Source organism: Labeo rohita, unplaced genomic scaffold (genome assembly GCF_022985175.1).
Source record: "Labeo rohita strain BAU-BD-2019 unplaced genomic scaffold, IGBB_LRoh.1.0 scaffold_72, whole genome shotgun sequence".
Taxonomy (NCBI): domain Eukaryota; kingdom Metazoa; phylum Chordata; class Actinopteri; order Cypriniformes; family Cyprinidae; genus Labeo; species Labeo rohita.
Window position 1 is genome coordinate 236,702 of NW_026129656.1, and position 23,676 is coordinate 260,377.

Sequence of the window (23,676 nt, forward strand, 5' to 3'; positions counted from 1 at the left end):
TAAAATAACTTGTTTTATGTAGACATGGCAATGTAAACTGAGCCTAAGCCTATTATTATTGAATGAAGATCATATTTCAGTCAAGTTAAGTGGTTTTCGAATAGGTTCTCGTTGTGATACGTCTTTTATTCTTAGATCACACTGACACAGATGCAGGAAGAACACAACCTAGCCACATTTACGTTATGTTGTTGAAAAAAAAAAACAGCTTTAGATTTTTGGACCACAAAAACGGAAGCAAAAGCAGCGAAATGAACTTAGACCTGAATCATCATAGACAACGCGTTAAGTTTGCACACCAAACCTATTTCTTATACCGGACATAGAATCACGCTGCTCGCTCTCCTCTGACCAATAGGATTGTGCAAAGCGTCCTAAGCGGATGTCACATCCGGTCTGAACAGCCGGCAGGATTGAAGGAAGAATCTGGAGTAACGTTAGCCCCCTACTTGTGTCGTTTATTTTTTTTAAGAAACACTTGATTTGATTTTATTCCTGCAGACACAATGACTTTCGATGTGCGAAGGTGAGTAGAGGTTTGAAGCGAGTTTGTCGTCAGCTTGTGTTTTTTCCTTAGTGCATGAATCAAACACGTCCACCATAGACATTAATCATATACACAATGGTAGTGTTCCAAAACCTAGTGAGCTACCTACCTAGTATTGTTTAACGAACGTTCAGAACGCGTCTGTCATGCATTAAACTGCTGTGTTAGCAGCTCACTAGGTTTTAAAACAGCCAGTAACTACAACAGATTGCCCAGTTTGTATTGTGAAAACACTTTTACAACCATTTTTTGATCTGAATGTTCTGTAAAAAAGAGCACCAGACTGCTCTTGATAAGCATTAATTTAAAAAAAAAACAGTCTCTTGGCAACTGCATGCTTTTATCACCTAATTTATATGCAGTTGAAAAGTTGTAGATGTGCATGTCTTTTATTTAGTAGCATCCTAAATTCGTGTTCAAAAGACAAAACAAGTTGTGCTCTAACGTCTAAGCTAGCTTCATGTCAGTTTTGCACAAGACATAACCTTTATTAGTAATGTTTACATAGTCGTACACTTTTTTTCTGAATGGTTACATAGTTTTTTTAAGCATACTAAATTCCAGCTCTACTGGTCACACTGCATGGTTATGCAAATACAAAACAGGATCCACAACATGCGAAAATAACATTCATGCATTAAGTTTTTTTGCTGTATGGAAAGGAAAGACTGAAAGAACTGATTCACATTGAATCTGTAACTGAATAGGTTGGTGGCTTGTGTAACTTTCATATGGTTCTACATTTGCAAAAAGTCCTTAGGCACTGACTGGTATTATATACAGTAGCCAACATTTGAAGTGGATCAAAACCTTTCATCAAAGTTGTCCTCAAACCAAAACAATACCTGCTTTTGTCTAAGGACAACTTTGACGAACTATTTTGATCCACTTCGAATGTTGGCTACTGTATATATACACACACACACACATATATATATATATATATATATAGATAGATAGATAGATAGATAGATAGAGATAGATATAGATAGATAGATAGATAGATAGATCATAATGCACACAATGCTTATGTCTTTTTCTTGTATTTTTAATGTGAATGTTCTTATCCATGACAAAAAGTGTGTGTAGTGCTATGTGGCTTAAACAATTATGGAAGAAAAAATTGAGACAAACAGTGAATGATTAATTTGTTGAAGGCTGATTTCTAGATATTCTGTACCATTTAGAAGTTTGTGGTGTGTAAGCTTTTTGGTAGAAATGATTATGTTCAGAAACAGTATTGTGAAATAGTATTACAATTTAAAATAACTGTTTTGTAAATATGTTTTAAACTGTAATTTATTTCTGTGATCAAAGCTGAATTTTTAGCGTCATTACTCTTCGGTGTCACATGGTCTTTCTGAAATCATTCTAATATGCTGATTTGGCACTCAAAAAAATGTCTTATTATTATCAGTGTTGCTATTATAATTTTTTCAGGTTTCTTTGATTAATCTAAAGTTCAAAAGAACAGCATTTATTTGAAACTGTTTTATGACATTTTATGTTATTACCGTCCCTTTTTATCAGTGTAAAAATATTACTGACCTCAAACTTTTGAATGGTGGTGTTTTTTTTTTTTGTTTTTTTTTGAAATGATATGAAGATAAATCATAGTTACATCTAAAGTGTAATTTATTCCTATCACTAATTTAATGGTATTTTTGTCAGAAGCTGTAATGTAATCAAACTTAATGGGACTTATTATTTTATTATTATTACCAACTTATTAATGTGTAATTACGTTTTGTAATTTATTGTTAATAAGTTCCCCAAACAAAGTAACAAAAGTAATTATAAACATAATACATCATAATAAAGATCTTGTTTGTCCTGAGACTCTAATGTGACAGATGACAGAATGAAATGAATTGTAAATACCGGTGGTAGCAGGCACCAGCATATTTCCTGTCTTTGTTTGGACTGAAAGTCCTGAGGCTGTTTTGGTCAGGGTAATGTTTAAACTTTTTTCACCCAACTATTTAGACAGTTGTTGTTTTGAATCTTTTAACATCCAGCATTTTGGTCTTGCTTGCTTGCTTCTTTTGACTATGTAAAACGGTGACAGTTGCACAGAGAAGGTGCAGATGTAGGACTGTGCGTGTTGTGCTGTTGCATCATAGTACTTAAATGTTGGTTGCTAAGGCGACAACACAACCTTGTTTCCTTGTTTCCAATCATGCTTCCTTTTAGCTCATCTGTAGACTAATCTGATATCCCAATGAAAGTGACAGTAAGGCCTGAAATAAAACCATTAGCTCTTTACTTAGCAGGCATCACTTCCTCTTTAAAAACACACAGAGAATGGTGCTGTTTGCCTGACAATAGGCTCATAAACCTCCTGCTGTGGAACACACTATTATACCACAGTCACACCTGGAATGTACCACTGCAACAACTAATCAATAAAATCTATAATAATCAATAAACAACAACAAATTTGATAATCGCATCATATCTGAGAGTGCATGTGTGAGCCTCACAGTTCAGTGGACAAGTATTGGTGTGTGCACGTAAACAGACTGAGCACAACAGTGCAGTAATTGTCTAAAATATACATGTTGCAAATTTCTAGTTAGGTTTATTATTCTACATGTAACAAGTACTTGGATTTCAGTGAAGTTCAGTGACAGTAAAGGGACTATTATAATATGAGTGTAAACTGATTATTTCTATATTCAGGTGAGTAAATGTGTGTGTTCCTTAAAGGAGAAATCCAGAACAATTTACAGATAATATATTCACCCCCTTGTCATCCAAGATGTTCATGTCTTTTTTTCTTCAGTCGTAAAGAAATTATGTTTTTTTGAGGAAAACATTTCAGGATTTTTCTTCATATAATGGACTGATATGGTGCCCCGAGTTTGAACTTCCAAAATGCGGTTTGAATGCGGATTCAAACAATCCCAGCCGAGGAGGAAGGGTCTTATCTAGTGAAACAATCGGTTATTTTCATAAAAATAATACAATTTTTATACTTTTTAATGTCAAATGCTCGTCTTGTCTTGCTCTGCCTGAACTCTTGTGTATTCTGATTTAAGACAGTTAGGGTATGTCGAAAAACTCCAATCGTATTTTCTCCCTTATCTTCAAAAATCATTTCAAAATCATCCTACATCACTGCAGAAGTCCCGATTCACTCTTTGCACAGTGAACATGTAAAGATCATCAAACACCCTTAAAAAAAAAGCAATACATGATGATTTTGAAGTTGAGGGAGAACATGAGATGGGAGTTTTTCGACATACCCTAACTGTCATGAACCGGAAAAAAAACAGTTCTGGAAGAGCAAGACAAGACGAACGTTTGACATTAAAAAGTATTAATATTGTATTATTTTAATGAAAATAACAGATTGTGTTTCTGCATTTTGCATTACAACTGCATTTTGGAAGTTCAAACTTGGGGCACCATATCAGTCCATTATATGGAGAAAAATCCTGAAATGTTTTCCTCAAAAAAACATAATTCCTTTATGACTGAAGAAAGAAAGACATGAACATCTTGGATGACAAAGGGGTGAGTACATTATATGTGAATTGTTGTTCTGGAAGTGGACTTCTCCTTTAACGTTTACTTACTGCACCAGTAAAGATTTATCTGTGCTTTTGTATTTATTAGCATTTTTAACTTTTTAAATTTAACTTTAAAAAGCAATCAGTTCGTTGTTTTTGGCTTTAGAATGTAATGTTTATATAATAACCTTTTTTGCACTTAATGTATAGCATAATTACATTCACTATATTTATTTACATGGCCTTCAAATTGCATTGATCAATGTTTAGAGGACAACATTTTGCAGAATAAGGAATTTTTGTAAATAATGGATTTTAAAAAAATAATTTTTAGCAGTTAGTCATTGTTTTTTTTTCAGTGAATAAAAGAAATGAAAAGAAAAAATGTTATAGTTGCTCTTACTGATAATACATTTAACAACACTTTAACTGTTGTTTCAGTTACAAAGGACATCATTACAGTTTAATGTAGGAATTAGATTAGAGTAGGGCTGCACGATTATGACAAAAATCATAATTGCCAATTACTCAGTTGAAATTGTAATTGCGATTATTAATTAACGATTATCACAATTTACACTGATGTTTTGATACCACTGTTTGAAACAACTGCTTGCCACATTTCTATATATAGTTTCCTCTTTAAATATAAAAAAAGTATAAATTAAAACAATGAAACCTATAGGAAAGATATATAGGAAGATAACCTGTAGGAAAAAATACACACACACATTCTCTCTCTCTCTCTCTCTCTCTCTCTCTCTCACAAACACACACACACACACACACACCTAAAAAAAAAAAAAAAAAAAAGCAGAATAAAGTAAGTGGATTTTGTTTTTTTTTTTGTTTTTGTTTTTTTGGTAATTGTGCCTTTGAAAGATTACATAGTTGTGGCATCTGTAATTGTAATCACGATTAGAAATTTGATTAATTTTGCAGCCCTAGATTAGAGTGTATTTTATTATATATGTATTGTAAGAGTTTGCTGGAAATGTGTTGCTGCATTTTTCACTGTTTTTAACTCTAACTTAAAAAATTCTTCATAATTTTATTTTTGTAAAGTTTGTAAAGAAATTCACATGTTGACACAAATTTGTCTGCAAAACTAATTTCAAGCTTTAAGCAGAAGCCTTAAGATTAAATGGTTTTAAAGATAATGAAACAGTAAATTTAGCCATGTGTTTTCGAATTTTTCACTGGTACCGTGTTTACACTTTATATTCAGAATTCAGTGTGTAAATGTTCTTGTCTTAGCTAAGAGTTGCTCTGTGTTATTTGATAAAAACATTCCTTTGTCACTGTGGTACAGTCTTGTGTCTGTTAATACTGACACATGTGAGCCCTTCAGCATGTGCTGACGTTTTGACTCTCAGAACAGCTGTGGGTGTTCGTTGCTGTTGTAATTCAGGAAATAAGAAATATCTGACGGATCCAAGCAGTGAACTCTTCAACTGCCTGGGGAATCGTATAAATGTTACGCCTATTATGCAACACATTGAAAATTGTGTCTGTTCTCCCTCATCCACATTTTTGTGTGTACTGAACACAGTTCAGTGTGTTGTTGCAAGTTTTCCTTTCCTTCTGCTTTACTAGTAAAGAAATATAGACCAAAAAGGTTTTGCATGCTAGACGTTATCATTAGCTTTAGTTTTACACATTTCTATGTATTTTCAAAATCACTTTTTTTATTTATAGTGATATCTGTTTTTGAGATAATCTAATTTACTGATCTAATGAGAAAATGTAACTGTATTATGTGATGGTGAATTTGCCCTTTGTGTGGTATTTGGTCCAAAAAATTCATTAGCCTTTAATGAATGAGTGAATACAGACAGATTTGTATTATACTACAGGTAATGAAAGTGCTTTTCAGTTAATTGACTGTTTGATATAAAGTCATATGAGTAAGGTTTAAATAGCTATAAAGTGAGCGCACTCATACAGTGGCTCCATAAAGCATTTTAACACTTAATATGACTACTTTCTTAAATCTTCTTTGGGGCCTCTGTGTATTCTTCAGTCTCCCTCACCAAATCGGGTCTTACACAGTAAATGAAGAAATCAACTGGGATGTCATTGGTTTTAGAACAGCGTGTTCTTCTCCTGAGTTTCACACAATGGGGTTCCCTTCTACATCCTGTGAGCTCTTCTATCAGAACACAGTGAACTATATGGTTCCTGTCATGGGAGGAGGGGGTATAGCAGAGAAACACCAGGTCGTTTGGTTTAACAGGAAGTCAGCCCCGCTCCCCCCTCCGGCATTGCGTCAACTTGGGTCATTTCACTGCAAGAAATGTTCACAGATGTAAGTGTTTTTGAGAGCAGGCGGCGTGAAGGGTTGGACCAAAGTGCTGATGTAGTCGTGAAGGTTTCAAAGCCGAAAAAGGGCACAAGACTCTGAGCTGGATAGTTTTGCTTTGGAGCTGAGACAGTTTGAGAGCTCCTTAAAAAGTCAGGGATTGGACGCATTCCTAAAGGGTGTAATATTACACACAGACTCGTGGAGAGTTTACTTCTTTCTCTGGGTCGTCTCAAATGAATCAAGGATTGTTGTTTCTTCTCTGTTAATAAAAATAATTTTGTCAAGTTGTTGTATAGTAACTGTCTTGCTTATTTAATAGAATTGCAAATATCATGTATTGCTTAATTTTTTTTAAATATTTGGTTCTTCAACAGTTCTTTGGTGTGGTTGAGGTGTGCTGTATCACCCCACTGCCATATAAAGAATCTGTTAAGCCCTTGTATAGTTCTTTCAAGGTTCTCTAACTCTCTCTTGCTTTAGTTGGGCAGAGGATTAAAAAGCCAAATACAGTGTATTTCCTAAAGATAATGTGGTTCTCATGTTATCTTCAAGGCCCCCCACACAAGACTTTTTTTTTTTTTTTTTTTACCTCAGAAAGGCATAAAAGTGATTCAAAAACAGCTTTTGCCATTGTAGTAAATTCCCATTCATAGCAAACATATTGCTCTTGATACATATAAGCATACAATAAACATATAAGACCCTTGCTCTTATGGTTCTACACAGCACCATTTGACAAAGGTCCTTTAAAGATAGGTATTATATAGCACTTAAAGTGGTTCCCTTATGATTACAAGCCAATGACGCTATACGTGCTATTTTAGCGCCATTTTTCTGTATACTGAGATGTATATGTAGTGTTTTATTCAAAGAAGGGGCATTCATTTTTAAGGCATTCTAAGAGGAATGTGTACTTTTGATGGCAAATGCAGATGTTTCTCAGTGCAGTGCAGGGGAAATGCATATTACCTGAAGAATTAAGTATTGTGCAGTTGCACACAATGTAGTGCAGTTAATTTTCTCAACTGATAAGTGCACTGCAAAAAATCCTATTCTTGACCGGTGTCTGGATGAATCATATTTCAGAGTCATACATGTACATATACATATACATATACAGTTACATTTCACTTAAAAAAATACAAATGTTAAGACTATTAAGAGGTTTTGTTATACTTGTTGAGTGATATGTTTGTTGCTATTAGTATATCTGTAACAAATGTCAGTCATTACCTCAATACAAAAATGTATTTCTACAAAAAAATTAATTTTACAATTTTTTTTTTTTTTTTTTAAGTGAACGGGGGTAATTATCATGAAAAAAAAGTCACAATTAAAAAAAAAAAAACCTTAATATATTTAAGTCCAGAATCTTAAATGTCTACAAAATAGACTTATTTATTCAAAGTAAAGTGTTATTTAATCGTTTTCCTTATGGTTTTGGGCTGAAATATCACCTGTATTGTTTCTTAGTGAGATTTACTGATCATCTTTGTCTTGATTTCCTGAATAAAATATGTTAACCTAATTAAAGCAATATACATTCTTTGGAGTAGCAAAGTATATTACAAATACAATGTTTTGTAATTATTTGTTTGGTAGGTATTTTTGTATTCACTTGATATAGGCTAAGCCTCACTTAAAATCAAGTGACCATGCATGCAAAAACCAAAAGCGCAAACTGCAAGTAAATGTATCGTAAAACCATTTTGATATTTAGTGTAGCCTGAAGGGCCCTTTTTTAAGCAATAGATTTTAGGTGTGTGTAAATGTACATTGTTTCACTCTGGTCTCAGTGATTGATGTGTGTTTAGTCAGTGCTGACAGCCTTTGCTTTGACCTCAGCCACACTGCTGTATGAAGAAATTTGTCGGTGCAGAAGGTTGTGATTGTGAAGCAGGAATGCAGAGGAAGAGGTGTAACTCAAGAAGCGGGGGTCACTCTAGACTGTTGCGTCTGGGCCGGTGTTTCATGGACAGCGGCCCATAGTTCACATTCCTAAACTTCTCTGTAATGCCTTACACTACTCTGGGAACACAATGTGCTTTCACATGAACTCTTCCCAGGAGTCTGCAATGTTTACCTTTCTTTTTTCCTCTTATTCTTCTCTTTCTTTTCCTTCCAGGTTCGATATCTACAGGAAAGTGCCCAAAGACCTTACCCAGCCCACGTATACTGGAGCTTTCAGTGAGTGCCAATGTTTATAATGTTAATTTGCCATCATAGACCCTCATCCACTCCAGTCAGCCAATAACTTGCTTCATCTGGCACTGGCTTTTACAGCCTGTTTCTCATCTGCCACTTTATTTGTGTGCTTCCATTTTTGGGTGCTCACATCAACATTCCTCCTCTGATCCACAATTGTATTTTTCCAAACCAATTTGCTGAGTCAGTTTTAGTTTCCTAACTGCGTATGGCTCATCGTTCCCTAATGATTCGGAAGGATGGATGTTTTTAGCACTAGGTGTTGCCTTTGACTCATGGTGAAATGAAACGTAGGACTATGTCATTCTACACTCATTCCTGTGGCTCTGTCCATTGTTGTTTCGACCTCGAGTGAATTACTTAACGTTTAGTCATGTTTGCTGAAACTTGTGTAGACCAACCCTAAACTCAACCTAAATATTTTGCTTCCAAACCGGTTCTGTAAAGAAGTTCTCATTTACCCAGGGGAAATATCTATGGCTTGTGAGGTGTGTGGTTGTATTAAAGGTATAGTTTGCCCAAAAATGAAAGTTATGTCATCATTTACTCACCCTCAAGTTTTTTTAAACCTGCATGAGTTTCCTTCTTCTATTGAACATTACAGATGATATTTGAAAGAATGATTAACCAAGCAGATTTCCCGTATGGAAAATGCTATTAAATATCTTTTGTTGTGTTAAGCAGAAGCAAGTTTGTAACAACTTGAGAGTGAGTAAACGGTGAACTGTCCCTTTAAGATGTTTTCAAAATGAACGCCTACTAAAATAACAGCATCTGTTAAATTTTATGGACTTTAAGTTTTTCCTTATAGCTATAAAAATAGTTCCTTATAGTTAACAGGAAATAAACAAATCAATAATATATGAAGATAACTGCATCTGTCTGTTTTTTTGATTGTGTTTTTAAAAAGCTTTTCCGTATGAAACCGTTGGGGAAAACAAAAATCAATCATCTACAAAGATAACAGCATCTGTTTCATTTAATCAACTTTTCTGCCTTTCTGTTGAGTTGACAAAAAGCTATAAAAAGGAAGGGAAACAGACAATAAACTAAAAATCAATATTCAGTGAAGATAGCACCATTTGTATGATTTCATCCATCCTGTTTTTAAAGAAGATAACGTCATCTGTCTGATTTAATCAAGTCTTTTTAAAGCTTTTCAGTGTAGTTCTAAGTATATAAATACAGTTAGGCAAAAGAAAAAGCAATCATTTACACTTAATAATAATACCATCAAAGTGTTAAAAATTATTTCCCAGTATTATCTTCATTAAAGTGGAACAAGTGATATAACCTATAATGAACCTTAATCTGTGAGCTATGTGCCATAGTGACACGCCTTATTGTTTGTTATAGCTAAACATTAGCTTGAGTAAACTGGAACAAACCAGAGTCAGAGTATGACGTGTCAACCACAAGGTCACGTGACTGCAGTGTCACTGGAGACTGTCTCCATGTAAATATGCACTAGCTTCTGCAGCCAGCCTCTTAGTTTGACTCATTTGGTCACATGTTGAACTTGGTAACGATTACGTTAACCAGAGCAATAAAGCCACGCACATTTATTCGCCTGTTGAGCACCCTTATGTAATGGCCCTTTGACTTTAATATATGATGCTCTAATCATTTTGCATAGCGAGACACAATTTAGAGAAATGACATCACTGCTAACCACACATAGCATGAGATTTTCACACAATGTTATACAAATAGCTCCCTAATGTTTTCTTAACCTTTTCTTATCGCCTCAGTTTCAATATGCTGCTGCGTCTTCATGTTGTTCCTCTTTCTCTCAGAACTGACGGGATTCATCGCTACAGAAATGTATGTATGAATGTTGTCCCCATAAAGACATCAGTGAAAAATGATGCCAATGATATGTGCAGTTTTTTAAAAATATATATTAAAATACAGTTCACTCAGACACTGACTTACATACAAATGTGTTATGATTAATGTTTTTTTTTTTTTTTTTTTTTTAACATATCTAGGTGGTCCAACAGTCTAAAGATCATAATCAAAGGAAATGATATTATAAATACAACCTTAACGGAGAAGGTCACTTCAAGAACGAATATTTACAGATAATGTGCTCACTCCCTTGTCATCAAAGATGTTCATGTCTTTCTTTCTTCAGTCGATAAGAAATTATGTTTCTTGAGGAAAACATTTCAGGAATGTTCTCCATATAGTGGACTTCAATGGTGCCCCCAAGTTTGAACTTCCAAAATGCAGTTTAAATGCGGCTTCAAATGGCTCTAATCGATCCCAGCTGAGGAAGAAGGGTCTTATCTAGTGAAACGATCTGTCATTTTTGAAATGTATAATAATTTATAACATATTACATTTATAATATATAAGAATTTATATACTTTTTAGCCTCAAAAGCTCGTCTCGTCTTTGCAATGCGCATGTGTAGTCTGTGTAATTCGGGTCAGTACAGTTAGGGTATGTCGAAAAACTCCCATCTCGTTTTCTTCTTCAACTTCAAAATTGTCCGAATTTGCTGTTTAAGTTTTTTTGTGTTTTTTTGTTAAGGGCGTTTGATCTTCGTTGCATGTTCACTTTGTAAACACTGAGTCGGTACTTCTGCAGCGATGTAGGACGATTTTGAAGCTGGGGAAGAAAACGAGATGGGGGGGGTTTCGACATATCCTAACTGTATTGACGCGAAAAAAAAACAGAGTTCGCGCAGACATAGACAAGATGTGCGTTTGAGGTTAAAAAGTATATAAATTGTCGATTTGTTTGGAAAATGACCAATCGTTTCACTAGATAAGACCCTTGTTCCTCGGCTGGGATCATTTAGAGCCATTTGAAGTTGCATTTAAAGTACATTTTGGCACCACTGAAGTCCACTATATGGAGATAATTCCTGAAATGTTTTCCTCAAGAAACATAATTTCTTATCGACTAAAGAAAGAAAGACATGAACATCTTGGATGCCAAGGAGGTGAGTAAATTATTTGTACATTTTTGTCCTTGAAGTGAACTTCTCTTTAAAGAACAAGTCAGGATATTTTTGATGCCAAAATAATATTAGTGTACATTAACCTTTGTGGTGTTGGTTAGACCATTTGACATTTTTAGAATTAGTAAAAATGTTTCGGTTTTGTTGAAAATGGTATTTTGAGGTCTTTTTATCAGCAATCAAGATGCATGACTTTATGACCTGAATGCAGTCACACTGTTGTAACTTTAGTGACAGATCAGTTTCACACAGGACGTAGACATTGGTGCCTGTTCGTCAACTGCTTGCAAGTGTTCACCGGGGGAAGTGAGGAAATGAAAATTGCACTCGCTGCAATTTTGTCATTTTACTGTCAGGCTTGCATAATTTTTAGCAGTTGACCTTTACAGATGGCTAATGCTTGTCAGTACTAAATTTAATGTGTGTTTTCATATGTGTGTGTGTTTACAGAGTAAATGAACTATATGTGGATGACCCCGATAAGGACAGTGGGGGGAAGATAGATGTGAGTGTAAACATCAGTTTGCCAAACTTACACTGTGATTGTGAGTATATACATAAAATACATAAACACTCTTCTGAATGATGTTTTTTTTTTCCATCCTCGTGTATCACATCATCCTTTGTTGACATGTTGTTTTTTAATTTCTTTGAGTGTTAGCGGTGACATTACTGTTAGTATGGGATCTTAATTCATTTAGCAGAGCTCCTGACGTACATTGTGATAGGAAACGATGCACAATGGTGACCTCCCACACAGTTTACGATCACTGAAATTTTCGGTTTGAGACATATTGTGTGGACTTTTTCACAGAACGATTAGGATAGACCTATCTGTCAGTCAAACACAATCTTTTAAAACTCACCAGGAACTCGTATGGTCATACGTGAGCAAGCGTATCAGGAAATACTGTTTCATATTTGGTAATGCTCTGCATACAAACTTGCCAAATAATACCTGATATGTCATGTTTGCGTAAATGATTCAGTCACATGTCCTATTTAACTAGTGAGCAAATATTAAGTCACATTTGGAATATTGTGACAATAGTTGATCACTAGTTATTTAGATTAAGGCTGGGCAATGAGCTGGTGAGATAAAATGAGAAAACGTTTAAGTGAAAATGGTTAAATGTTCTTACTCAAGTTTATTTAGTGAAAAGTGTGGTAATTGATTATATGCAGATTTTTACTGTATTTTAGATACATTAAATATGTAAATAGCTATTCAATATTTTGAATGTGACTATTTTGTCTAAAGTAATTAGGGGGGGAAAAATCCTTCAGCTAATATATAAATACTGAGAGATGTCAAATGGCAAAAACATATTGAGATTTTTAGATGTATCTCCCAGCACTAATTAGGATCATAGAACAGATCCAGTGACGATAACCAGTGTCCCTTGCTGTTTTTGACCACATTTAAAAAAAAAATCATGTTGAAATTTTTTTTGGAAAGTGACTTAAAGATTGTGTTTCTAAATGTCAGCACCCTCAGAGGAATTGTGGTCACCTCTGATGTCATTTTCGGGCAGATCCTCCGATGTTTGCAAAGACATTTCCAACTGGCTGTTTCTCACACATTACACAGAGCCCAAACTATGTTCAGAACAACATCTTGGGCAGTTCTCATGGGTGAGAATATAGAGGTTATGCCTATTATGGAAGACAATTTTTCTTTTAAATGAGGCACTTCTGACTGAAACCCAAATTTTTCTGATTTTGTTATGAGTCATGGAGACAAGCCTCACTGTGATCTCAGTAATGACCTCATTTAATGTACTGTTTTCAAACAACTATTAGAAGCACACGTAGATGCCAAGTTTTAACTTTTCTGAAAAACGTGGGTGGCTTTTCCCATGAAAAAGTTGCCTCCATGATGCTGAGATGTTTAGGTTAGGTGTTAGTTGAGATTGATATGCGTGTAATGTATTCTTGTGTGGGATCTAAGGTGTTGTGGTTGGTTGCTAGGTGGTTAATGCTGGCCCAGATGTCAGTCAGATGTCAGTCTTTCTGAAATTCTGGCCTCTAAATATGATTTGAGTCATTACTTCATTGCAAGTCAATGGGTGTGAGTCTTTTTTTCTCATCTTATTGTCTACCAGATGAAATGTCTAATTGGTTGGAGCAATGATAGTACAGGTTACGAATGACTCAGTAGTCGTAAGACATTAAAGTATACAAATATATACAAAGTAAAAGTACATGTGGTCTTTCCATGTTGTTACTCTTACCGTGATAAATAAATTATTTCTGGAGGCATACACATTGTTCCCTTGAAGTACCTACGTGACATTTCAACTCTTGTGTGCATGTGGAAAATGTGGATGCTTTTTCCTTTATGCGCTAAGAAAATGTTGCAAGACATTTAGTATTCTGGACACGCATCAGATTGAGTTCCCATTAGATGTTTCCATTCACACATTTGCTCTTTAATGAGCAGATATTATGTGTACAAAGTTTACTGGAATCTAGTCCAATAAAAAAAAAGTGATGTTGTGGTTTAAGGCTTTAATTGTCCAATCAGTAATGAGCAACCAAAGCAACGTCAGTAGTTTAGCTCAGTGGAAATTGTCAAACACACTTGAAAACGTTTAATGGAATCATTCTTCCTTTCATTTTTCTGGCTGGGCTTTATTTTTTTGTACTTTTGAGATCATGAAAAGTAATTATACCTGTCATCACAAGGGTAAAGAGTCAGTGCTGCATTCTCGCCCATTTAGGAAGTCAGTCTTAAAATAGCATTGGGCAACGTGACAACAGGCTCTTAGCTTACACCACGGTGTCAGAAGATCAGCTACGTCACACTACCGAGCTTTTTATTTCTTAGCCGTGAAAGGTCAAATAAATATAGATATAATATTTCTACTGAACTCAGGAACTTGCTGGATATGTATAGCTATTTGTTTGTGATGGTTGACCAAAAAAACCTCTTTTTGTTATTGTACTTGTTATTGTAAAAGTGTCCTTTTGTACAATGTAGATGAAAGTTTTTTCAAGTTCTGTGTCCTCACCAGTTGTCTGTATTTTTGCATTTTCTCTATTGTGTCTATATATTTTTATGTACATAGTGGTGGGTTTGGACATCCAGGATGAGATGGGGCGGCACGAAGTGGGCCACATAGAGAATTCAATGAAAGTGCCTCTAAACAACGGTCACGGGTGCCGCTTTGAAGGGGAGTTCAGTATTAATAAAGTAAGAGATGCTTGACGTCAGTTACATTCTTTTCTCCTTGTTAGGTGTTGAATGTTTCTTATCATCATAAGGCTAGAAGCTATCAGACGTTTCATTAGTGTCCTTGAAGATTCACTTGCTACCTTGAGGACAAACCATTTTCGTCTTCAGATGAAAAGTGAATGGAGATTGTACCATCTCATGTTTTTGGCACTATGATAATGATGTTGACTAGGTCTGTTTTCTGTAGGTTCCAGGAAACTTTCATGTGTCAACACATAGTGCTACTGCTCAGCCTCAGAACCCTGATATGACCCACATCATCCACAAACTTGCCTTTGGGGAGAAGCTTCAGGTTGGTACTCCAGATGCAGTCAGTAAGAAATATAGACAATGTGAAATAAACATGTAGAAATCATTGTCGTATCTCTTTTTTTCAATTGCAGGTACAGCATGTTCAAGGGGCTTTTAATGCATTGGGTGGAGCCAACAAACTTCAGTCCAATGGTATGTCTTTTTGTGAGCTACATTTTCCAGCCGCTTTGCCTGTAGACATATAGCATACATAAGCAAAGGAAACGTTAAAAAAGTTTGGGATCAGTTAGACTTGTAATGTTTCTTAAAGAAGTCTCTTATGCTCATCAAGACAAGCATGTATTTGATCAAAATACAGAAAAAACAGTAATATTGCAAAATGTTATTACAATATAAAATACTGGTTTTTATTTTAATATACTTTAAAATATAATTTATTCCTGTGATGCAAATCTGAATTTTCACCAGATGTTACTCCAGTCTTAAGTGTCATACTTAATAAATCATTCTAATATGCTGAATTTTATCAATGTTGAAAACAGTTGTGCTGCTTAATATTTTTTTTAAACCTGTGATATTTTTTTCAGGATTCTATGATCAATAAAAGGTTAAAAAGAACAGCGTTTATTTAAAATAGAAAGGTTTTCTAACAAAATTCACTACTGTTCAAAAGTTTGGAGTCATTAAATTTTTATTCTTTCTTTTTTTGAAAGAAATTAATACTTTTATTCACCAAGGATATGTTAAATTAAGACAAAGTGGTAGCATAGACTTACACTGTTAGATAAGCTTTATATTTTGAATAAATGCTGTTCTGTTTTAACTTGTTATTCATCAAAGAATCCTGAAAAAAAGAATCTTCCAAAGAAGGTTCCAAAAAATATTTGGCAGCACAGCTGTTTCCAACATTGATCATTCTAATAATAAATCAGCATATTAAAATAATTTCTGAAGGATCATGTGACGCTTAAGATTGGAGTAACAGCTGATGAAAATTCGGCTTTGCATCACAGGAATAAATTAGGTTTTAAAATATTTTATATTGTAATAACATTTCAATTTAATTTAACAATCATGAGTGTATTTTGATCAGTTATGTAAAAATTTGCTCCAAAATACTTTAAAATGCAATTCATATGTACAGTGATTTGAATATAATCCCTTCAATTATGAGTTTTTTTTTTTTTGTGTGAAAAATGTCAGGGTGATGCCCTGGTATCCTAATGAGTAATAAGAAGCCTCATTATCTTGGTAACACTTTTTAATAAGGTCCCATTATATCATTGTGTTAGTTAATGCATTTACTAACAATAACTAACGATGCATTCATTAAAGCACTTATTAATAAGTGGTAATATTAAATATGCAGTGTATATGCTAAGACAACTGTTCATTGTTAGTTTATGTTAGGCCAGGTCCATTGTATAATATCAACAGATACAACTTTTCTTTTTAATAATGTATTGTAAAGTTTTGCTAATATTATATATTTGCTAATATTATTAAATGCTTTAGAAGTATTTTCCATTGTTCATTTATGTTAACTAATGTAGTTAACTGATGTTAACAAATAAAACCTGATTGTAAAGTGTTACCATACTTGTTTATAAAGGATACTGTATCAAAAACTCTCGGTAATATTTGAAAAACTTTTGTCTACCGAATAAAAGTCATATGGTGCAACCAAGAAAGTCATGAGGTCCAATCAGTATGCAGAAAAAAAGGAAATGATATCATATAGAGGACCCCCGCAGACCCTCACGACTATATATAAATGGCAATAAATTTTCTGTCTGGCTAGACAAGGTCAGTTGTGAAATATGTAGAGTGGCTCTCAGAATGCTCAAGCTCTTTAAAGTCGAGTGGAGTTAGTTTCCAATGTTTATTATCAGCTGGAAAAAAAAAAAGTAGTACTTTGAGTTAGGAGTTTGTTCAAACCCTTAAGTACGAGCAAGACCATAGCACAGCCATTTGTTATTGTTGCACACACTGCTTACTCTTGTCCATTTGTAGACTCGTGTAACTGAGAGACGTCTAAGTGCTATGCTTACGAGCGTCCAACCGAACACAAGTCAGACAGGTTGTATTACAAAACAGCACAGAAATAGATCTTAGTAATAGGAGAAAGAACTACGTCACTCAAATGAAATAAGCTACCGTCCTGTCTGTTCCTCTGTATCTGTATAGTTTCTAGAGAATTTAAGCCATGTGTTTTCTTTTCAACAGCTTTAGCATCTCACGATTACATTCTCAAGATCGTCCCTACAGTTTATGAGGACCTGGGAGGGAAGCAGAGATTTTCCTACCAGTACACCGTGGCAAACAAGGTAATCTGAGACACACGTATCCACGGTTCTGAGAAAGCTTGTGCGAAGTTGCGAATCTAAATATATGAGTGTGCTTTGCTGATGGCTGTGGTTACCATAGAAGCTGAATGAATTATGTCTCTCTATTATTAAGTACCATCAACCATTTATCACCTCTAAAGACACTTAAGGGACATTTGCAGTGACAGCTGGCAGCATTATGTGTGTACGTGACCAGAAAGCCATGGCCTGTGAGTTAATATGTAGTCAGCTTGTTCTTATTCAGGTGGTGTAAAAAGTACTCAAAGTATGAGTGTAGTGTCAATCCTTTGTTCTGGCTCTGCAAGGCCCTAGAAGACACAGAGTGTGAAACAGGAAGTCATTACCTGAAAATGTTCAGCAGCAACTGATTTTTGATGTTCATAGGAGTATAGTTTTGTACATTTTACAGAAACCGTGTTCAGATTCATTCTTATTATATGTATTGCCTGTTTTGTAATGAGTTATGAGGCCAAAATTGTGGCCAGTTACATTTAAAATTTAAATGGCTTTGATTGGCTGTTTTAAACTAAAGTTAAGGCAAAGTGCTTTTTTTCCCTGTAATAATATTTTAATTTAAATAATTCTTAATTAAAACAACAACAAAAAAAATGTTTTTTATTAATTTCTCACCTAATAAATTGACACCTGATTCCAGGGGAATCAGTCATGTTCAAACTCTCATCACTTCTCCACTAATACATTCATCTTGTAAATATAGAAGTGAAATAGTTGAACAGCAGGAAAGTAATTAATTACAGGTAGTAAGATGTGACACTGGATCACAAGACAAGTTATAAGAGTAAATATTTTGAAATTGAAATTTATATATATCGTCTGAAAGTTGAATAAATAAGCTTTCCATTGATGTGTTAGAATAACATACAATAACATTTTGCAATATTACTGTTTTTTCTGTATTTGGCTGAGATAAGACTATTTGAAAATCAGAATATTGAGAAAATCGCCTTTAAAGTTGTCCAAATGACGTTCTTAGCAATACATATTACTAATAAAAAATTAAGTTTTGATATATTTACGGTATCTTTACATAATCTTTACTAAATATCCTAACGATTCTTGGCATCAAAGAAAAATTGAGAATTTTGACCCATACAATGTTTTGTTGGCTACTGCTACAAATATACCCGTGATACTTAACAACTGGTTTTGTGGTCCAGAGTCACATATGATAATAATATGCATTATATTGATATTTTACATAAAAATCTAGATTATTTATAACAAATGTTATGAAGTAAAACCAACATAGAACTGTATGTATTTATATCATACAAGCCAAAGTCTGTCTTGCTTAAGATAAAATGTATTAAATTTGTTGGTTTGTAAATTATAATACATCATTTTCCCCCTATGATTGTGAAATTGTGATTTTATTTATTTATCTATTTATTTTTAATATAAACCTTACCTATTTTCAGTGCTGCTACTTAGATAATGGGTGTACAAAGGAAAGGAAATCTAAAAATACATACATAACTTAAAATCTGTAAGTTTGCTTTAGGAGTGGTTTGAGTTTTTTGCAACAGTGCTCACTTTTTCAGAAGCTGTGTCTTCAAAGTATTCTTCCCATTAATTTTTCCTGTATGAATTTTTCCTGTCTTTGTCAAAGAGTTATTTAACTAAGAATCCCACTGTTTAACAAATATTTAAAAAATAAGCTGAAATAGTATAGGCTGATGGCTTCAACAAAAGCATGTAACATCAATTAACAGCCTTGTAGCTCACAGTTTTTTAGCAGTCTTTAGCAGTTTATATATTGTTAGAAATCAATTCCCCTATAAAAAAAAACAAAAACAATAAAACCAAAATAAAAAACACTGTCACCTTAAACAGACAGTCCAGTATACAAATGAACAGTATTGTGCAGTTGTGAATTATTGTGTGATTATTTATAATTCAATGATATATATTATTGTAATGTCGAAGAGTTGATCTTTGATTACACATGAAAATGGATAAAGTTTGGTTACGCTAGTTTAGGGACCAATTCCCACTATTAACTAGTTGCTATTGGCTGTTTATTAGTACTTATAAAGCTACATTTAAAAATGACTACATTTTAGATCTCTTAATCTTATAAGCAGCAAACTAGATGTTTATTCATGGTTCATAGCTAATTAACAATGCGAATTGGTCCCCAAACTAAATTGTGACTAAAAGTTGTATTTGTTGGGCTGTTTTCTAGGAGTACGTGGCGTACAGCCATACAGGACGCATTATCCCAGCGATATGGTTTCGCTATGACCTGAGTCCGATCACAGTGAAATACACAGAGCGGAGACAACCGTTCTACCGCTTTATCACTACTGTGAGTCACTCTTTATGTTTCTAGCTCTCTTTCTCTTTCTCTATCTCTCTCTCTAATGATATATATTTGCTCTGTCCCTGTCAGATTTGCGCTATCATCGGCGGGACATTCACAGTGGCCGGCATCATTGACTCCTGTATATTCACGGCCTCTGAAGCCTGGAAGAAAATCCAGATTGGGAAAATGTCATGAGTACTCAAATCTACGTACCATACATTTTATTTATGCCAGCCAAACCTCTGCACACTTGTCATTACACTTTATGACCCACACTAGCCAAAACTGGAAAACATTGTCCTGCCAGTTCATTTCTCAGTGTGCTCATTTGGATAGAATGGTTTTCATCTCTAAACATTTAATACAATGAATTACAGGGATTTCATTTGGGGGATGTAGGTGGTTTCCTTATTTCACTGCTATGTTAATTTACCCACAACTCATAGGACTGATGTGGAAAGAACCTGTCTCGCTCATTGGAAGGACGCCAGGGTTTTCCCATTCAAATACATGTTACTGAGATGTGTATAGTGATGCATACAAGACGTAGTGTCACTTTGATCGGTTATAACTGAAAGAGAAAGAAAGAGGTTAAATAGAATTCCACCTTCATAGGAACTGAACTATTCTCTAAGGCCTCTCTTGATATGATTGGGTTCATCTCATGAAACCTGTCGAAAGCATACATCATTGATTTTTGGGATCATATTGCACCTCAAAATAAAATGGACGAAAGTTCTGTAGTAAAAACATGTTTGCATTGTGATTTAATTGCATGAGAATTAAACCAGTTTCCCCCAGTTCCATTATGTGAATAATTATGTATTATTTATAGTGAGTTTGCACATCATGGTAGTATTTGTTTCTTTGCCTTTAACATGCAGGTTTAAATGATTTTTACTGTATTTTTTTTACAGTATTGTATTACACTAATGAGAATGTCCAGATGCATTATGGTAATGAGAACTTGGGGTCAAATGTATTTAATTATCATGAAAATGTCACAATCCAAATGATTTTAATTGCAATTGATTTTCTTTATTTTGGGGGTGAACTGTGAGCTGTTCGTATTTCATGAGATGAACCTGTACATTTTTTTTTTAAGAGGTGGATGCTGGTCTTATTTGGGTTTAAGTAAGTAATATGGATTCTTTCTATGGTATATTTTGGTTTTCTTGCACTCTGATGGCATTCTGGCTGTAGACCTGTATTTTAGTTTGTTTGATTGAAGGGAAATTATGAATGTCTTCTTTTTTAACTAAAAGACTCTTGAAGGAATGCTTTTTGTTTATTTCCATGTCTGTAAAGGTACTCTGTAAAGGCTTAATGACACTTTTATTTCCTCAGTCCATAATGTTTAATGGTTAACCTTTTATTGTTTTGAAGATTAGGCTGGAAACGTGCTGTTTACGTCTCTTCAAGCGTTCCCTTTCAACACTGCTGTAAAGAGGCTGAATAATTTCCTGTCAGTGTTTTGACCGTGTTCCAAAATGTGGTCGTACTGGTTACACAGGACCGTGACACATGAAAGCTACGTGTCAAATGTATGATGTGTCCTTGCCACAAGTTGACATGGCAACAGAAGTGTATTTTCACTACATTTAATGAGAACAGAAACCACAACCTACATTTCAGCTTCATGGCTCAAACTGCTTGGATATGTCATTTAGAACGGATAAGGTCTTGTAGAACCTTAAAAGTTGATTTCTTTAGTCAAACGTTAATCAAACAAACCATGTTGAGTTTCCATGCTTGTTTCAGCCATTTAATTTAATTTAGCCCTATTTGTTCATTTAGTCACATGGACGTTACCTTCCGGGCTATGCCACTTTTTTTGTTTTTGTTTATGATGGTTAGAATAAACCACAGCAACAGCCAGTTTCTTTGTTTGTTTGTACAGTATGTCTTTTCAAAATTCAAGTTTTTTTTGTCTACCATAATGTTGAAAAGGAATCAAAATAAACATTATGGAACCATTTAAAATGAGACTTATTCTCTTAATAAGGTTATTAAAAGACTACTTTGAGAATATTGTCTTTAATAATAATTTCTACTGGTAAAAATATATATATATATATATATATATTCATGATATTATTAAAATATAACCATATAATTGAGTAGCATCATATTACGCAGTATTGTAAAATGTATGTATATTTTAAAAATATTTCACATCAAATGTCACTGATACAAAAAAGAAAAAGACAATCAAAAGATGATATATCCCTTTATTTTTTCTCCAGTCTGGTTCTTTCCTCTCTTTTTTTGTACAAATAAAAAGAAGTTTACTCTTTATATAAAGATATATGTAATCAAGGCGATAAAATACTTTTTTGCTTTGAAATTGACATAATGGTGCCACCCAGTGGCTGCTAAGAGAGCTTTACAAAGCTAGACTTCTGTTCAGTTAGTTGTGAGGGGGTGGGGCCTGGGTACGACTGGCCAATCAGTGCAGTTACAGGTTGGAGGTTGCCGGGCAGGCTCCCTCGTATACGGCCTGATCTGACGAGGAGAAGAAGTCGCTAACGCCCTCTTCCGACAGCTGGCCGTACTCGTTGTTGTAGAAGGTTTGGCCTGAGAGTTGGCTGAAGAAGGGCGGGCGCAATGTGCTGCTGCTGCCACTGCTGCTCATGGACGGAGAACTGATGAGGCGTTCTGTGCTGCAGCCCGCTGATGGACTACAAAGTTTACACATTGATAAAATCGTCAGTGCAACTCCAGAGTATGAAAACTGAGTTTAAGTCATTTTTCGTATGATAAATGGTACGCATCATTTTCAGTTTCACCTACTTTTTCAATATGGCCCCTCTGTGCTTGTGTTCAAACCTCTCAAGCTCATCTGATGCCAAAACCATCCCACTGTCTGTCTGGCTATCCTATAAGGGCACAAAAATGTATGAAACAATATAAATATTAACATCCTTCAGCTTATAAAGTCTATAGATGTATTGGAAGTCTTAGTCATACATGATGTGTCTTGTGTGATGTCATTTCCAGAGGAAGTTCCTCAAAGGTCTTCACTCGTGAGTGACACGTGCTGGAGGGTCCAACCATGATACACCCAGCGAAAGGCACGCAGTTGTAATATCTGGGCAGACAGAGGCATATATATTCAACAAAGAGGCATAAGCACAGTACTGTTAGGTGGTTGCTAAGGTGTTCTAAATGGCTGATAGGTGGTTGTGTCTACAATATTTTATAATATTTTATAAACTTCCCCTTTCATGTCATGGACGTGTTTTTTTACTGTGAAATCTTTACTGATTTTTATAAAGTAAATAAGAATCACTTTTATATTGGTAGTAATAATTCAAGAAGAACACTTACTGGACTTATTTACACAATGTAACATTTGTTTCACTCAAATTTTTACAGTTCTTCTGTAATTCTGTGGTGCTAATTATTATTGTATTATTTTACATATTAATCTTTTGGTAAATATTTAGGTTGGTTAAATGTTATAACTTCTATCATTAATTATGCAACATTGTTTTAGTACAGATGAGTTTTTGTACTAACTTTTATTTATTTATTTAATTATTTATTTTGCTTCTGAAAGGTTTGGAACATTCTAAAAGTTTCTGTAACATTCTGGAATATTCCAAACATTGTGGTAGTAGTCATAAAACACAAAAATTATCCAATGTTCATTTGTGAAGTCTTGTACGACTCACTTAACTGTTTATGTTAAAATCTTGTTAGCTCAGTATTATGCATGTACCATAAAACTTGTATGCACAAGTAATAACACATTAGCGGCATATTTTTTTAGTTTTCACGAACACTGTTAATGATACACAAAAAGTAATGTGATTTTCATATTCAGCAAACTTAATGTTTTCTTTTTTTTTTTTTTTAAATTACATTTATTGTATTGCATTATACGTTTCACCCCACAATAAAAACTACAAAGCTTTAATCATAAGCCTTAGCATTATATGTAAGAAATCTGCTATAGAGCTGTAA

General features: G+C 34.3%; 2 protein-coding genes across 3 annotated transcripts in view; one reads left to right on the forward strand and one right to left on the reverse strand.

Annotated features, from left to right (window-relative positions):
- Positions 1 to 358: 358 nt before the first annotated feature.
- Positions 359 to 21,695, forward strand: ergic1 (endoplasmic reticulum-golgi intermediate compartment 1). Its single transcript, XM_051104421.1, has 10 exons — positions 359 to 526; positions 8,493 to 8,554; positions 10,324 to 10,396; positions 11,994 to 12,088; positions 14,615 to 14,739; positions 14,969 to 15,073; positions 15,165 to 15,225; positions 17,260 to 17,360; positions 19,588 to 19,710; positions 19,795 to 21,695. The coding sequence occupies exons 1-10, from the start codon at positions 507 to 509 to the stop codon at positions 19,900 to 19,902; spliced, it is 873 nt and encodes a 290-aa protein (XP_050960378.1). The 5' UTR covers positions 359 to 506; the 3' UTR covers positions 19,903 to 21,695.
- A 242-nt stretch (positions 21,696 to 21,937) lies between these two features.
- flt4 (fms related receptor tyrosine kinase 4) overlaps positions 21,938 to 23,676 on the reverse strand; it is a 59,066-nt gene continuing 57,327 nt past the window's right edge. For both annotated transcript variants that reach the window (XM_051104420.1, XM_051104419.1), the window contains 3 exons: positions 22,678 to 22,798; positions 22,501 to 22,586; positions 21,938 to 22,388 (listed from right to left, as the gene is read on the reverse strand). In XM_051104420.1, the coding sequence (XP_050960377.1) occupies positions 22,166 to 22,388; positions 22,501 to 22,586; positions 22,678 to 22,798 (430 nt within the window). In that variant the 3' untranslated portion in view covers positions 21,938 to 22,165. The remainder of the gene's footprint in view (positions 22,389 to 22,500; positions 22,587 to 22,677; positions 22,799 to 23,676) is intronic.